The sequence below is a fragment of the Diadema antillarum genome, unplaced genomic scaffold, assembly GCF_040938485.1.
Source record: "Diadema antillarum isolate AM-2024a unplaced genomic scaffold, OU_Dant_1.0 seq00000292_RagTag, whole genome shotgun sequence".
NCBI lineage: Eukaryota > Metazoa > Echinodermata > Echinoidea > Diadematoida > Diadematidae > Diadema > Diadema antillarum.
In genome coordinates, this window is record NW_027271318.1 from 363,832 (window position 1) to 380,748 (window position 16,917).

The window sequence follows — 16,917 nt, forward strand, 5'->3', positions numbered from 1 at the left end:
TCATAGATCGTGTAGATAGTTATTCAAACAGAAGTCATAGATCGTGTAGATCGTGCACCAAAGAATTGCGTAGGTGCATTTGTGTCATCGATGATCGGGACCCAATGGTGATGTTGCCGTCTTTCTGAAATTATTTTGAACTGTAACATAATGTCGGGCATGATAATTTGCTTGTTTATTCATTATTGATATCAAATTTCGTGAAACATAGGCCACCCTGTTTTATGAAACATAGCTAAAGCAAAAGTCAATCATTTCTAGAAATATGTTCAAAAGTGTCAGTGAGATCTGAATGGTGTGAAAGTGTTTGAAACTATGGCAAACTCTACCCTCCTGGAAAAGACGATTTCATCACTTTTAAAACGGATGGAATAATCTGCAAGTATACATGTATATAGTTCTCTAATGTCGATCATGTCTGGGGGCGTTTCATCAACGAGTTCGTCGGAGGTTTTCACCTACAAATTTGCTATCAGCTAGTCAGACCCGAGGATTTCAGTAGCTTTTAACAGTTGTCAGTGTAAATCAGTGACAAAAAGTTTCATGAAACGGTCCCCAGATGTATCAATTTTTGCGCAATTTCTATTCGCGCATTTCCGTGCCTTTGCCATCATCATGTCTCGCTCATCTTTAAAAGGATGCACGTCCAATAACCATAAAAAAATAACATTAGGCCTATAATATTATAACTCCTTAACCCTAAAACGGCCGCGAGGTTAAATGTAGTACATCCTAACTGCATATATTTTGTTCACATATTTTGGTGACATTATATCGTCTCTTTCATTATTCGGCTGCTCTCAAACAAGCTGACATGTCGAATAGAAACCTATCCGCGAAATTTCAACGAGGAATTAGCCTACTCCATCCGATGACAAACGTCGGTCACTAGGAATTTTAATCTTTAAGAGCAATTTGTATGCACCCAAATTCAACATTCATAACAGTATTCGGGTTTTCCCCATTAATACATTGCTCACATAATTGCATTGCAACTGCGTCGCCAAACGTGAGTACCGGTACATTAATTTGTACCCGCTTTCAACGTACAAATTTGTACTGCTCGTCCTCATCAGTTCATGGATCATTTGCATCGCGATCACTGCCATCATCATCATCACACACGTACTGTACGTACACACAGATATAACTAACGACGTGTATGGAGCTCGGAGTGACATAAAGTCTGAAGACAGTCATTGTCATTAGCTGGAGGTAACCTTATTTCTGCGTAAGTCAGTGTACTCTTCTTTATCACGTATATTTCTTTGCATAGTGTTATGTAAACGTGTAAGGATTTTTGAAACTCAATTTTCGTGATGTTGAGTCATTTGCTGTGCAGCTTTGCTCCAGGTTTACAGTAGGGTAGGAACTCCGATACATACGATAGCCGTAGGGGAATCATACGATAGCCATTGTAACGTTAGGCAATGTCATAATATGTCCTTTAGTCCCATGCATTCTAAATGGTGCCTGTAATTTGCAATTCAAGATCGCAGTTATTTTTTGTTCATCTTCTTCCTCTTCTAACTCTTCTTTCGATTATTCCTCTTCTTCTGATTCTTCGTATTCCTCATCTTCCTCTTTTCTTCTTTTTCTTTTCCATTCTTCCTCTTCTGACTTAATGACTCTTCTAAGTTCTAATCTTCCTCATCCTCTTCTATTCATAAGTTCTAATTCTGATTTTTCTTTTTCTGAGATGCGTGTGGCGCATCACTGACATCCCTGTTGTGTTGGGGGAGATGCTAGATATATTTTGTTTTTCACTTGTTAATGCTATTGTAACTGTTTGCTTGTTTGATAGAGAATATGATTTCCATATATTTATGAACAAACAAGACGAGTCGCGAGTTATTCTTAGTTGGTGCTCGATATGCTCATCATCATGGTGCTGTTAGAAACTGAGAAGGCCCAGCATTGCAGCAACTCTGAACTTGTACCATATTTGTGGGTGAACTCGGCCCTTTGTAATGGGGTCGTGAGCGAGGGGCCAAGTCAAGTTTACCCCTTAGGTAACTGCGACCAGCCCCAACTTTATAACTGTGTACACGGAGCGTCCCGGGGTTACCCTTTAGGCTGAGTTTACCCACAAATACGGTATTCTCTTTCTGAAAATGGAAAACAAGCGAAAAAAAAAGAGAAATTTCAATGATGCCCCAATTGTTGTCATGTTTTTGAATGAAATAATGTCTGTGAAAATTGGACAACCTTTATGTGTACCATAGAGGTCTAGATTGGAATGTTTACTTACAGATGATGAACGATACATACAAAAACTATATAAACTGTAATAAACACAATTTGTATGTATAAAGTTTTTCCAGCCTTTGCAGACATTATTCTGTTCAAATGTGACAAAACCGCCAGTTAATCTGCATGTTTGATGGGATTTGTTTGTGATCACAATTCCAAAATGACAATGACGAAGACAATTACAGAAAATATCACAAGATGAATATTGCCAATGTTTACAAGAGCAGTCTTCGATCTTTATGCTGTCTATTTGATTTTTACTATGAAGACATTTTACAGTTGTAGTTCCCTTGTCATTTCTTTGAGCAGTCTTCCTATTGTGTGTGTGTGTATTTTGTTGTTGTTGTTGTTGTTGATAAGGCTTGTTTTGGTCATGAAATCTATACTGGTATTCTTTTGTCCACGCTGTGTAGGAATCTATTAAGGGAAGTCTGAAGGAAGTCGGGACTCTCTTCAGTAATGCCACCTATTCCCGAGAGGCAGTACATTCCCAAGTGCAGGAGTTAAAAGGGATACAAGTTTCTGTGTGGGCAGCAGACCAGTGTGCGAATCAAAGAGTTTCATGTGAGTGTCGGCACACTCCAGTGATGTCGGCGGGCTCTCTCCGGAGCCAACTGAATCTCGCTCTTCAGAACGTCATACCCGGACTCCAGACGATGGATGCTCCCCCGGAAGTGGACGGAGCAAACGCTTCCGAGCAGGACATGGTGGTGATCGATATGCCAGATCCAGACGGACGCTTCCATCTACCCGGTGGGGGAGGGCGGGGTGGTGGAGTGGGAAGATCAGGAGGAGGAGGAGGGGGAGGAGGGGGAGGAGGAGGAGGAGGCTTGCCGATGGGGGACCCAGAGCAAGAAGGAGACAGAGAGGGTGGTAGGCAAAGTGGGCGTGGTGGCCTCACAGACACCAACCTAGCCCACTACCTCTCAGAAGGGTGTGCTGAGCTGCTGCTGTTTGGTCTCATCGTTGCTCTCAAGTTGGGTTACGACCATCGTCTCGGTAAGACCCACCTCCGTTTGGCATGCTGTGATGTACTGTAGTTTCTCCAATTTATTGTCCATTGAGTATTAGAATACATTGTAGTATTTTGACTGCACACATTAACAGTGTTAGAAATAACATATTGTACCAAATTGGCTGCTGCTTATTCCACCACAATTTGAATTTGCATGACTTCTATCATTTGTTTGCTTGATCACATTTTATATTTTTGTTTAAATTCAGTCATGGAAACAACTCGAATGAAAATGAAATGAGGCATATCATAGAAAACAAAGACATGAAGTATGTCTACGGCCATACCATGTAGTATCTTTTTTTTACCCATTTGATCTGTTTGATAGTGCCTAAATAGACAGAATAGTATTAGAGCAATATCTGAATTTTAATATTCTTTCTTGCATGAATGTTGGGGGAGGGGGAGGGGAAAGGGGGAAGGAAATTCCAGTCTTTAGCAGCTGTCATGTAACGATAATCCTCAAAAAGAAGAGAGGATCACCTCTGTTGCTCTTGAGCATTAATATTCAATAAGTCTCGAAGTATTTCTTTTAGAGATAGAATTGAAATCATGCCAGTATCTCTTTCTGATCTTGACAGAAATGCATTCTATCTTGCTGTTCATCATTTGGTCTGAATCTCAGTTTGCGCGCTAAAGATAATATACATTGCTTCCATAAATTGTACAGAATGTTCTCTGTGACATGGCTGTGTGACGTCTTTCCTTGTATCATCGCCATGTTCTATCCGTGTGCAGGTCTGACAGTCTTTCTGGGTCTGATTGGCACATTCCTACATCACAGCGGCAGTGTCAAACGAGAAATTGACCTGAAGGTGAGTGCTTCTGAATCCACACACAGTATGTCAAGAAGCAGTCGAATGATGGGAATAAAGGGCAGCCAGTTGATGTCAATTGTGTTAGCTACTGGGATGAATTTGTAAGACAGCTTTTTTGGTCTTCCTGTATGTCTTCATGTGATTATTATGCTTTTACTTTAGGACTTTGATTGGACTTTGAATGTGAATTATTTAGTTTAATAAAATCATGATGAATAATAAACATATTATATATTAATCTAAGAAGTGCATATCACTTGATAGCTGAAGTTGTGTGCAACAACTTCCCTGTAGAACATTGCTCTGAGGTGACAAAGGTTGTAGCATCACTATTATTGCAAGGTGTGTGTGCTTTTGTTACACAAATTAAATGTTGTTTCCATTGAAATTATCTGGCCATCGTGATTGTCAGTGCCAAGAAAGCAATGGTCAACTGACTCTAAGAGCATTGCTCGTACTTGGCTGCAGCTATATCTGTTTTTATGCCTCCGCAACGAAGTGGCCGGAGGCATTATGTTTTCGGGTCGTCCGTCCGTCCGTCCGTCCGTCCCGTTTTGTTTTTGTTGATATCTCAAGAACCGTGTGGTGGTTTTACATCAAACTTGGTATGAGGGTATATCCTTGGGGGATAATACTTTGTGTGGATTTTAGGGTCACAGGGTCAAAGTTCAAAGGTCATGGGTTATTTTGTGAAAAAAATTTGAAATTTCATGTTTTTCTCCATATCTCGCAAATGGTTCAAGGTATCTTCATGGAACTTAGTATATATGCTTGTACCGATGGGCAGTGATTATCTAGGGAAGTTGGGGGTCATGGGTCAAAGGTCAGGGGGTCAAAGGTCAAGGTCAACTCCTCAAAATATCACTACTTTCCTTAAAATGCAATATGCCTGAAGGTTTTGTTTTTTTTAAAACTTGATGTAGGGCATGTATTACCCAATATATATTTTTGGGGAAGTTTCTTGCCAAAAGGTCAAAGGTCAAAAGGTAAAAGGTCAAGTGAAAGTGCTAAATTGCACTTTTTCCTCCATATCTCGAAAGTAACTCAAGGTATCATCATGAAACTTACATATTTATGCATGTTCAACCTAACAGTGATTCTCTTTGGAATTGTGAGGTCAAAGGTCAAAGGCCAGGTGTAGATAATGCTATTTTCCCATTTGATACTGAAATTATACTTTTTCTCAATACCTTGAAAATTACTCAATGCATAAACTTATAAAGGGGTCAAAAGTCAAGTAAAAATCATCAGTTCCCCAAATACCTGCACTCTGACATTTTAATTATTCATCCAATTGAACCTAGTTCTAGGAAAGTGAACATTCAGCACATTTGTGGCAAACCTGTCATTTTAATATTTTGCCAATTGTGTGAAACTGTCATCACACATTGTCAAGACATTGTACTATAGACCTATTAGGAGAACCATGCATTATGGCGGAGGCATATCAGTAGCCGTAGCGATATATCTAGTTCACTTTTCATTTCTTCTCCTACATCAGGAGAAGAGGAGTGTTCCATCGTTACTGTTGAGGCTCGGTCTCCTCATGGTCAACATCGCCTTCATCTACTACGTGCTGGAGGAGCAGCAGCTGTACAAATGGTGAGTTTGTTTGTTTGTTTGTTTGTTTGTTTGTTTGTTCGTTTTCATTTTTCATCTGACAAGATGGCTGGATAGTGTATTTTCAGCTGCACTAGCTGGTCTTTCATGGGGTCCAGTTGTATGTACTGTCTCCACCGGCCATTCTATCTCATCTGTGGAATCTCTCCCGGTCTGTGTGAAGGCATATATTTAATCAATCTTGCCTTTGCATAGATTCATAATGCTCTATCTCTCTCTAGTCTGTACCTTTTCTTGAGCTGTGTGTAGATAATTTCTGGTTGCACATTGAAGAGCACACCAAGTGGAGTAATTTGCCTCACCGTCGTCAGATTTATTTGATATCACTATTCTGCTCTCTCCTTGTGAAACCTTTTCTTTCTGCATTATTTGAAAGATGGTTCTTGCACTACCAGATGGTGGATTTTATTTTAGATGGTCAATCTGTCCACAAACATCTGTCTCAACATGCTCTGCTTACTTCAATTGACAAAACCTGTAGAAATTACAGGCAGTCCTGCTCAGCAATACTACACATGATGTCCAGAAAAACCCATCTCCAATCCATTTGGTTTTTATTGTCTAGAGTAAATTGCATCATCAAAGAGGTGCACATGCCTGTTATACCGTGCCCATAAATTACTGGTATGTCTGGAAACTTGGTAGCATTTTACAACTATTTTGGGGGATTGTCGTCATCACATTAGTTGCATGTATGATTTTTTTTCTCTCCTCTGTTTAGTTTGGTCTTCCTGAATCCAAACATCGAGGAGATGACACTGTGGGCCGTGCTGTGGTGTGTGGGCATCTCAGACTTTGTCATCAAGTACTCCACACTGTGTCTCAAGTGCCTTGTTACCCTCCTGCCTGCATCAGTACTCAGCTTCAAGAAGAGGGTGAGTGCCGTTCTGGGTGTGGTCAAGCCCAGAGAGAACTCCTTATAAATGATGATAAAGCTATGGGGAGCACTCCTGTGGAATGCACACATTGTCGTTACTATGTGAACAGATGAGAGAATTATTCTGCACTGAAGATTCCAGGGAACATTGATTCCTTTGCCATCTTTTACAAGCCCTTTCAATTCACAAGATTCACAGAGTCACCAACAACTTTGGTATGAAAAAAAAGTGAATGTTAGATTTCATGTACAGATCTTGGCAGGAACTTTTCTGGTATTTTTTTTTTTTTAAAGCAGAAATGAAAGTTCTGACTTTTTGAAAAACATTTCAAATCTTCTGGGGAATGGTCTGCAAATTGGTGATTCCTAAATTTCAATCTTTTTAGCATTTATTAAAGCCTTACAATCGTGGCGAGTGGTTTGTGCGGCACGGAGGCGAACGCAACACGCTGCCTCCCCCCATTCTGTATCAATGTCGTGACACCGAATGAGAATAGCGTTGGCTCAATTGGTCAGCGAACAACACTGGGTCTCAAAATCACCTGACCCAAAATGGCTGTCCGAGCCACGCGAGCTTCCGAATGGACGCACACTCACAGTGCGCATGGGCATGAAGAGAAGCCAAAAGAGCCATGCGTCTTCTGGCCTCTCTCCTCCAATCACCGCAGCTCGCGGTCACAATATTTGTGTATGATGCGTACACACACATACACACTAACACATGTGTCTCAGTGGCAGCATTGTCCCACACGTTTATGGATGTAACACTGCAGTCTGGCATTGCGCAATTGCATGTACAAACTTCGTTCGTTCAGGAGTTTACGTACCATTAGGGGTTACAATCATCCGACTTTAAGTCATTTTCCAGTAGTGCTGGTTACATGTGAATTGATATTGCATTAGAAGAGCATATGCTGTTATATTGTTTCTGTCTATCTGTTTTTACATGTTTGTATTGGATCTATCTCTGTATCAATCACTATCTATCTATCTATCTATCTATCTATCTGTCTATCTATCTATCTATCTATCTATCTTTATCTATCTATCTATTAATCTTATCTGTCAATTTATTCATCTATCTTTCTATCTATCTATCTATCTATCTATCTATCATCTATATCTATCTATCTTTTCATGTTATCTGTCAATTTATTCATCTATCTATTGATCTGTATCTATCTACTCATATATATCTATCTATTCATCTATCCATATCTGCATCTGTCTCTTTGCTTCACTTGTATCATCACCAACTTTTTTTTTTCTTCATGCAGGGGAAAGTGTATCTTGCCATCGAGGAGCTGTCCCAGATTTATCGCATGTTACCGCCATTCCCTCTGTGGCTGGCCTACTTCCTAGATGACAGGGACTCACATTGGGTTGTCAGCTACGTCCTAACTTTTGCATATGTTATTTTAAAAGTGAGTATGATCCAGTAGGAAATATTTGATGTATGCAACAATTGGGATGTAAAGGAGAAGTGGGGAAAAGTGTCATGGGATTTGATTGATTGACGCTTGTGCTGGCATGTATTGAAGAGCAGATGGTGGCATTCGTGTTTGCTTAAATGCTCAAATTATTGCTCCTGCACAGAAGAGGTGTATGTATTTTCTGTTTGCTTGTGTGTGTGAGCTGGAAGAAGATATCGTGAAATTATATTATATTCAGTTCCGTATATTGAAATTCAAAAGTGTTTGAATTGGCTTTCTCTCCAGTCATTATCCTTATAAGAATAGTTTTTTTTTTTTTTTTTTTTTTTTTTGCTCTCCCTTTGAAAGCAGTATGGCTTTGTGTGCATGACAACAAGATAATCTTATTTTCTGCCCTTGTCCATTCCTGTCGCAGGCTTTTACTATTTACAGAAAACAAAGCGAAGTGAGAAAAGCTGTGAGGAACATTTTTAGCGAAGTGGTGAGTTCATACATTACATTTATGTGCATTCAGTTCACATTATGTTCAAAGTCATTCCGTAACACCTTCTTCCCTTTTTTGCTAACTGCATCAAAGACAACTGTATCACACAGGGAAAATGTGTCAGATGCTAAATCACCTAGTTGATGTAACTGTATTTGCAGCAAGTTGATTCCAGTAATGTCCTAGTCAGGGTAACGTCAACTTTGATAAAGGAGACCCTTTCAGCTCTTAGGTATGTGGCTCAAGCCAAGAATACAGTTGATATTGTCTGTATTCCAGGATACCTCATTAGAATGCAATTTTCAGAGACATTGACATGCTTGCTAACTTGATGTTGAGTATTACAGTCGTAGCAATGTCGACTGCTCTCAAATGCTTTAAAATGCTCTCCCGCCATATGTAATTCATTTCTTCCACTTTGATTCTCTCCCAACCAGCAATACGGTACTACCCCCTCGCAGGACCAGATGAGGAGAGTCGGAGAGGCTTGTCCCATCTGCCAAGACACCTTCCAAGAACCAATCCAGCTTGCTTGCAAAGTAAGAGGCAAACTATTGTTGAGTGGAAAAAAAAAAAAAAAAAATATATATATCAACATGTAGACAGCTTATGAATTGGTATGAAACCAAACTATTAGAGCAAGGATCATAGGAATTTTGTGTGCAGGTAGAGTATGTTTGTCTGAAATTTAGTAGTCTTGGGTGCAATTTGAATGTCTGTATGAAAGTACTCAACAGGGATAATGCAAGAAATTAATTCCATGAGTCGTTTCATTCATAAAACTGGGGATGATTGCTGGTGAAACATTAGGATAGCAACTCTTGATAGCATAGCTACTTCTCGTAGCAACAGCCGATCAGGAAGCTAAATTTGTATCAGTTCCATGGCACTTGACATCTCAGCGAGAATTGGTATCGTAGCAACTTTTCATAAAGTGGGGTACAGAAGGGCAATACCTAACAGTGGCAGGCTGATGATCATGAAGCCATTTTTATTTTTCCATGGTTGACTTTTTCTTTTCTAGTCAAATGCTTTCAGATGCCTTCAGACTTGCATTACTGCCTGTCATTTACTTCTTCGCATTAGATTGGCCCACTTACCTGTCTCTATCATAACATTTTGCAATATTTCCATTTCAGTAGTTGCCCCCCCCCCAAAAAAAAAAATAAATAAAATAAAATATATATATATATATATATATTAAATGCTATATGAACTCCATTGAAGATGTCCTGTAAGGGGAATGTAAAAAATCATGAACTTGACTATGCTCTTGTCAGATGCCTTTAAAAGAACACAAGCAGATGGTCAGTATCAGGGATATAGATGGATTCTCTTTCCACCTCCCTGGTCAATATTATTTATATCAAATGTCCATGTCAAAATTTTAATCAGAAGAGAGGTTGGTAGGCTTATGCAGATACCAATGGAAAGAGAATTAAAGAGTAATGAATACATGCTACAGCTCTTAGAAGTTACATGCTCATGTGGTACACCTTGCTCATATTACCTTTCCCTCTTTTCTTCCAGCACATTTTCTGCGAGGACTGTGTGGCGCTGTGGTTTGACCGCGAGAGGACGTGCCCGATGTGCCGCGCCCAAATCGCCTCGGCGCCCACGTGGCGTGATGGCTCCACGGCCATGTCCATGCAGCTCTTCTGAAGGGGAACTCTTACAGTCAATGCCAAGTTTTCAGCAGCTACTTACATGCTCATGTGGAAGGGGCAATTCTTTTTCCTCCTTTTCTTTTCTTTTTTTTTTTCAAAAAAGACATTGAGCGACATGTAGCAAATTTGTTGCTATGGAGATGTTGACTGCAGTCAACCCTTCAGATTGGGTGTACTGTCGCAAGAGTAGCATCCACCAACCGGCAGATTGTTTGGGCTGTCACCAAGGCTCTGCTTTGCAGTCCACTTCAGACTACTTTCTTCAAAAAAACAGCTGTGGTAATTGCTTCCTTGTGATATTCCACATGTGTGTGATTGATTGAAGCTGTGATGATGGACTACTTAATACCGTACAATCAACGTCTCGCCACATGCACTGAGGAGTTCCAGCAGCATGCTAGTATGACGCCATCCAATCAACCAGAGAAGAGTGTTAATAATTCCTGGTCTGCACACAGTGAAATCACCAGATGAGGTGGTGAAAAAAAAGAAAGATGTAGATTAACACTCTTATACCCATATTTAAATTGACAGTGAGGTTTAACCGTAGAAGTTACAATGAACTCTCTGCAGACATGCTGAAATAATATGCTTAATGTGTCATAAAGGATAAATACAAATACATAGCTATATATTAAAGATATATAATGATAGAAATATTTTTCCAGCAGTGTTTCTCCTTGTTTCCTATTTTCCATTCAAGTTCATTTACTTTATGCATTTTCCTGTGCAGTAGCTCCGTCTAACTTGTGAATATGTATCCGGTAAACAATATACACGCTGTGAACTGAAAGATCTGTATCGTATGTAGCAATTTCTTATCGCCAGGGTCAGCAACGACGTAGAGAGAAATCCTTAATATCATCCATTTCTCGATGGGTTTACGGCAGCGTCAGTGATGCGTTAACGTGGGCTTCCATTCTGCACAGACAGCAATGTTGGCTTCATTCATGAAATGTGAGGGGCATACTGTAAAAGTGGATATTTTCGCTCAACTAATTTTTTGCGCTTGGCCGAGCAAGAAGAGTTTTGCGCGTTTTTAATTCCGCATAATCAAGACATCACGCACAGGAACATATGGCAAGCAAAAATATTCGCATGCTTTTATTTTCGCGCTAGTTTCTGGTTGCGCAAAATGCGCGAAAATTTCAGCACCGCAAAAATTTCCACTTTTACAGTACGCTTTCAAGGCATAAGATGAAGCCATTACTCTACTTCCTACTTCCTACACACTGATGATGTACATGTTTTCATGGTGGTGAAGTTGGAAAGCCTAAATCTGTTACCATGGATACTGCCTGCATTCATCCCCAGCGAGAAAAGAGAAAGATAGAAATCTGTTGACTTCCGTTACTATCAAACAAGACATACCCTGTGTTCAACCAATGTAACTCGTTGTCATGCCTCTCAGATTGCTGTATAAGATCAAATGGCTAGTATGCATAGCATTAAAAAAAAGAGAAAACTACTATTCAAAAATGGAAATTGGTCAAACTTTAATAGCACCGCATGTCTGTATCAATTGATGTTCTCCTCTCAAACTGTTCTGTGAAGCAAGTTTCCAGATTCTCATGTTTTCAAGTCGCTTCCTTTGCATTCCTTTTGCGTCAATGTGGAAACACACGACACGTTTGCACTGAAACCTGGTCTGTATTTTGTCGCATATTTGGTGTGACTACAAGTATCGTATTAAGAAGAATTGATTTCTAATTCATTGACAAGAACATGTAGCACTGCTAGTCATAAAGAGACAGAGATTATGTGTGTGTGTTTTTTTTTTTAACTTATAGAGCTTCCATGGGGGAGTACTGTTGTGAAGTATTGAAGTATTGAAAATGGTATGTTTCTGTCTGTGTGTGTTGGTACACTATGTCTATTTTCAAGGTGCTCAAAGTTATTCAAGCAGCTACTCTTAAAGTTGAAACAAACAGAGTGTGATGCACTGACCATTGCTGCAGTACAAAAAAACACAAAACAAAACAAAACAAAATGAAACAAAAAAATACCAGACTTGCTAGAATGGCAAATATTCAAGTTCCTTTATCTGTCATAACATCCACTTCCAAATTTCATCCTCATTCTTGTAGAGTGGTGTAGGTACTTTTCATCATGGTAGAGTGAATGCTTTTTCTCATTGGCAATAGAGAGCTTTGTCACTGCAGTTATTAAATTCCTGGAAAAGTGCAACAGATTGTTGGTATTACACATTCCTTAGACGATAGCTCAGAAGGCAGTTGATCACGAGTGAGGAACACATGTAGTGGGACTTGACCGTCATTTATTTAAAGGTAAATAATGAGATGCATGACTTAAAAACTGCTTATAGGTGGACAGTGGTGAAGAAGTGCAGTTAAAAGTGTTCAATTTATTGTAGCCACGGCACGCTACTCATCATTTCTTCACTGATATTAGGAAGTAGTCAATTCCATGGAAATACCAGAGTATATTCACAGTGTACTATATATATTTCATTGCACTGACGTCTAATATGACAAATCAGTGTTGCAAAACCTGCATCATGTCAAGCTCCTCCCACTAGTGTGGGTGAATTGCCATCTTGTAATTTAGAGGTCAGTTTTGATAGAAGATTGTACCATCTGGATCGAGGGATACAAGTTTACAAAGCCAGTTTATCCATCCTAGATTGGGGCTTTGATAGACCATATGAATATTATTTTGCCCTGTCCATGGGGATTGTATTGTATGTTGTACAATGTGCATACTTTTTGGAAGTACAGGGCGACTAATAGGCTGTCACTGCAAGCACACTGCATGACTGTCACAGTTTTTAACACCATCTCAGACTGAGAATAAACATGTGTATGTGTGTTCTTTTTTTTTTAATGCATTGTACAATGTAATTGTATTTCATTCCAGTTCCTTTGTAGCTCACACCTATGTCGCCCTAATATTGGTTTAGTTATACAATTACGTAGAAAACACTACATCAATATTGAAATATGGAAGGTCATGCTTTTGCGGATGAGAGAAAGTAATTGCTTTGTGGAAGATATAAATATATTAATATGTGAGATATGAAACCCATTGTCGTCAGGCATTTCTTCTTCCTTGCCTTGTCTATCTGTGTAATAGGAACCAGAGGGACGGTCAACCAGTCTGCAAAAGCAGACAGATAAGTGAAAAACATCAATGAGAGTTTTAGGAAAATTAGACATTCACTTCAAATGTCATCAAGTTTCAAAGACTTGGTTTGGAATAATTCCATGTGCTGCTCTCTCTCTCTAGATAGGAATTCTACAAGTTCTGGTGTCACAATTCACAAGTAAACTTATACAATGTAGATATAAATGCAATACAAATCCTAGTATTTTTTTTTTTAGGGGGGGGGGTGACAAGTAAGTAGTACACATTCCCTCCCGTTGTTACTGAAATATGTTACGGCAAAATTTGTTTCCCTACCTTCAAGGTCAAGTTTTTATACAATTTTTGTTGTGCTGTCTTTGATCTTTTTTTTTTTTTGTTGTTGTTTCCTCCAATCTCCACATCTCGGATCAGCCCCACGTGCAATACACTCGCCATGTCACACACCAAATATCTCACACTAAGTAATGTGTAGAGTTACGCTGAATAAAAACATGTGCATCGAGTTTGTTTTTCTTCACATTTTTTGTCTTTTTTTCGTAATTTGTGATCATTATCATACTTACACTTCTACATTCAAAAGCAAAATGTTACATAGTTCAAACGAAGGTATTGGTTGTGTACACATGTAATGCATAAAAGTACAATTCCAAAATATTCACAGTTCCTTCTGTACAACAGAATCGGTCTTGCTTCTTTCACAGTTTAGTAAAGTAGAAAACAAAAATGTGGGTTTGTCTTGCTACAGTCCCGTTTCTCTTTCATGTTATTCCACAAAAAATGAAAAATAAAGAGAAAATGTTGGGCAAGAAAACAACACACAAATGGATAATCAACACAACTCGAAATTTGCAACCACACATTAAATAAAGTGTGACCATTTTGCCAATTCTCTATATCCGCGGGACATTGTACACAGTCTTTGAAAAGTGAACCGATAGGACGAAAATGAAATTTACAGAATGCTGTTGTCTCAGTATGCTGGTATATCATTACGTTAAGAAAGTTTTCATCCACCTGAATCCACAAATAGTTTTCTGTAAGGCACTTGGAACCACAGCGTTCTCAACATCTCAGGATCCTCCTCGACCCGAATCGGAGCAGTTCACTTTCGTCTCTGAAATACTACAGCACGACATTTGAGCACATTTTTCCATTTGTTATATTACAACACTCAAGCTGTGAGGGCATGGGGGCATGTTGTGCCTTGTGTCACTGTTTATCAAACAAACAAACAAACAAAAACCTCTTTAAGCAGCATTGGTTTGTCAAAAATTTCAGATTCTAGCTCCAAGCACATGCAAACATATTGCCCTTTACAATAAAACAAAAAATCAACAAAACAAAACTGATGAAGTTTTCATTCACACGCCTTATCTGAGAAAAATAAAAATATACAAAAACAAAGTGGACAAACAAAAGAAAACCAAAGAAAGGTTCTGTTAGTAAGTGAGGTCTTTATGAAGGGATACGATGACTGTAAGCCTGTGATTACGTCATAAATACTAGCACAAATAAATGTGGGATGTGCACACACACTTCAACTTATCTGTACATTCCATTTACACATCCTGAATACAATTTAGAAAACAGCGCATATACACAATGGTACAAAAACAAAACAACGAAACAGATTTACACCCTTTGAGATACCCCATCCACAATTGCAAGCTTGAATAAAGTCATTTTCCAACACTGTACATGATGAACCATCTGTACAAAATGGCCAAAAAAAAAGAAAAAAGAAAATAAGTAATGAGGGGGGGGGGGACCAATAAACACCCCTAGATGAAATAAAAACTCTCTGAAGTTATATGGTGCCCTGCCATTGTGCATTCCTGGTGAGTGAGTGCCTGCTAAATACAAACCTCAACAAACAGAAAGGACATATAAAATCCTGTGGTGCTTTGTGGGGAGTGTGGAGGCAAGCTATGTGAGGAAATTACGTAGTCCAGTGACCACCATCTGGGTGAATAGTCTCAAAGCCACATGCAAGTTACTGCATATAACAAGAGAATCATCACAATACAATTCAGATGCAAGGGGACCCCCATACTGTCCTGAAAATTTGGCCAATACAAGTATCAACTCATGTTACACCCAGCGGGTACAATGTAGCTGGTTCCACCAATTATAATACCTTTGCAATAAATATGTCTAAAATGTAACATAAAATTGTGAATTTCACTGGTCTTACAGAGTTGTCACATACCGTGCACAAGTTCAGTGTACCTTTCATTCCTAGAGTTGAAGGAATCAACATACTGTGTTACATCAACCACAAGACCCTCCAGGAAAAGTTAGAATGCATTTTTTTCGTGTTAATGAATATCAAAAAATAGAGATTATTTATGACAATGATTTTCTTTCAGAAGTCATGAATGATAACCAGTCAATACAGGCCCAGCCATATAAGGAGCTAATACCTGTGAAACCTGTGTGCTTTGATTTGAAATAGCACTGATCACTAATCAACTTGTGCGAGCAGAGTAATGGAAAAATTCGACAAGAAATAGTAACATCCGTCTATAAGAATGTGATCTGCACCAGAACTGATCATTTGTGTGGAGATCTCATACATGCTGTCACTAACTTCACAGCACACAGTTTCCCCCACTCCCAAGTAGTACAAGACAAGGAATTAAGGATATAAACATAGAATGTATCCATAGTTACAATAGCAAAACTATGAGTCACGACAATATACTTTAATCTTTTTCTCCCCCCCCCCCTTTTTTTTTTGGGGGGGGGGGGAGGGGAGGGGGAATATTGAATACACAGCAGGAAAACAAGCATTACAATGCAAATGCATGTTTAAGAATAACCACATCCTACTCTAGGTCATACTTTTTCACTCATGCATGAAGAGAAGACCCCAAGTTTGAGTTCCTGTCTGAAGTTTTAAATGATATAACTACATTTTGATGGATGATACAAAATTCATATACCAGGAACACACACTTCACCCCCTAAAACTTGCAGAGGTAAAAAGATAGAACACTTTTACTGAAACCGCCACAGGATAGAGCTCAAGATTCTGACACATCCTATGAAGATGGGAAATACTGGGTACCCTTTATCAAAAGTTGTCAGACCCGACAAGTTGTCGGTCTCGACAAATTCAGAAAAAAACAAACAAACTTGGTTTTGATTGGCTGAGAAGCACTGGTAAGTGACTGTCATTATGGTAATTGTCAGAGACTGACAACCTGCCAGAGCTGACAACTTTCATGGAACGGCGCCCTCGTTTCACCTAAGGCAGACTGCATGATCAAACGATTATGATGCTCACAGTCTTCAGCCCAACATTGTTGAGCACAATGGCTGACAGCATTCCAATGATGACAGAATGTCAGTTTTTATAGGATCACACAAGAACAATCAAAGACACATATTGATTGACATCTGATTTTTGGCGGGGCAATGACCCCCCCCCCCCAAAAAAAAAAAAAAAAAAAAAAAAAGAAGAAGAAGAAATGAACTGACCACCCTAACCTCCTCCCCCCCCCCCCCTTCCACAATGCACAGAAAAGCATGAATTTGCAAATCAACATGCAAATTCCTTCACAATACCATGGCAACCACCCCACTAATACTGACAAGGAACTCCACGGAGTTTGCCCTCAAAGACGTCAAGGTAGAAAAATG

At 39.2% G+C, this 16,917-nt stretch overlaps 1 protein-coding gene across 1 annotated transcript; it reads left to right on the forward strand.

Moving 5' to 3' along the window:
* The first annotated feature begins 1,189 nt into the window (after positions 1 to 1,189).
* Positions 1,190 to 10,639, forward strand: LOC139730108 (E3 ubiquitin-protein ligase RNFT2-like). The gene is made up of 9 exons (XM_071641012.1): positions 1,190 to 1,231; positions 2,667 to 3,252; positions 4,007 to 4,083; positions 5,588 to 5,688; positions 6,428 to 6,581; positions 7,861 to 8,007; positions 8,432 to 8,497; positions 8,938 to 9,039; positions 10,031 to 10,639. Exons 2-9 carry the CDS (start codon positions 2,841 to 2,843, stop codon positions 10,160 to 10,162), a joined length of 1,191 nt encoding a protein of 396 aa, XP_071497113.1. The 5' UTR covers positions 1,190 to 1,231; positions 2,667 to 2,840; the 3' UTR covers positions 10,163 to 10,639.
* The last annotated feature ends 6,278 nt before the right edge of the window (positions 10,640 to 16,917 follow it).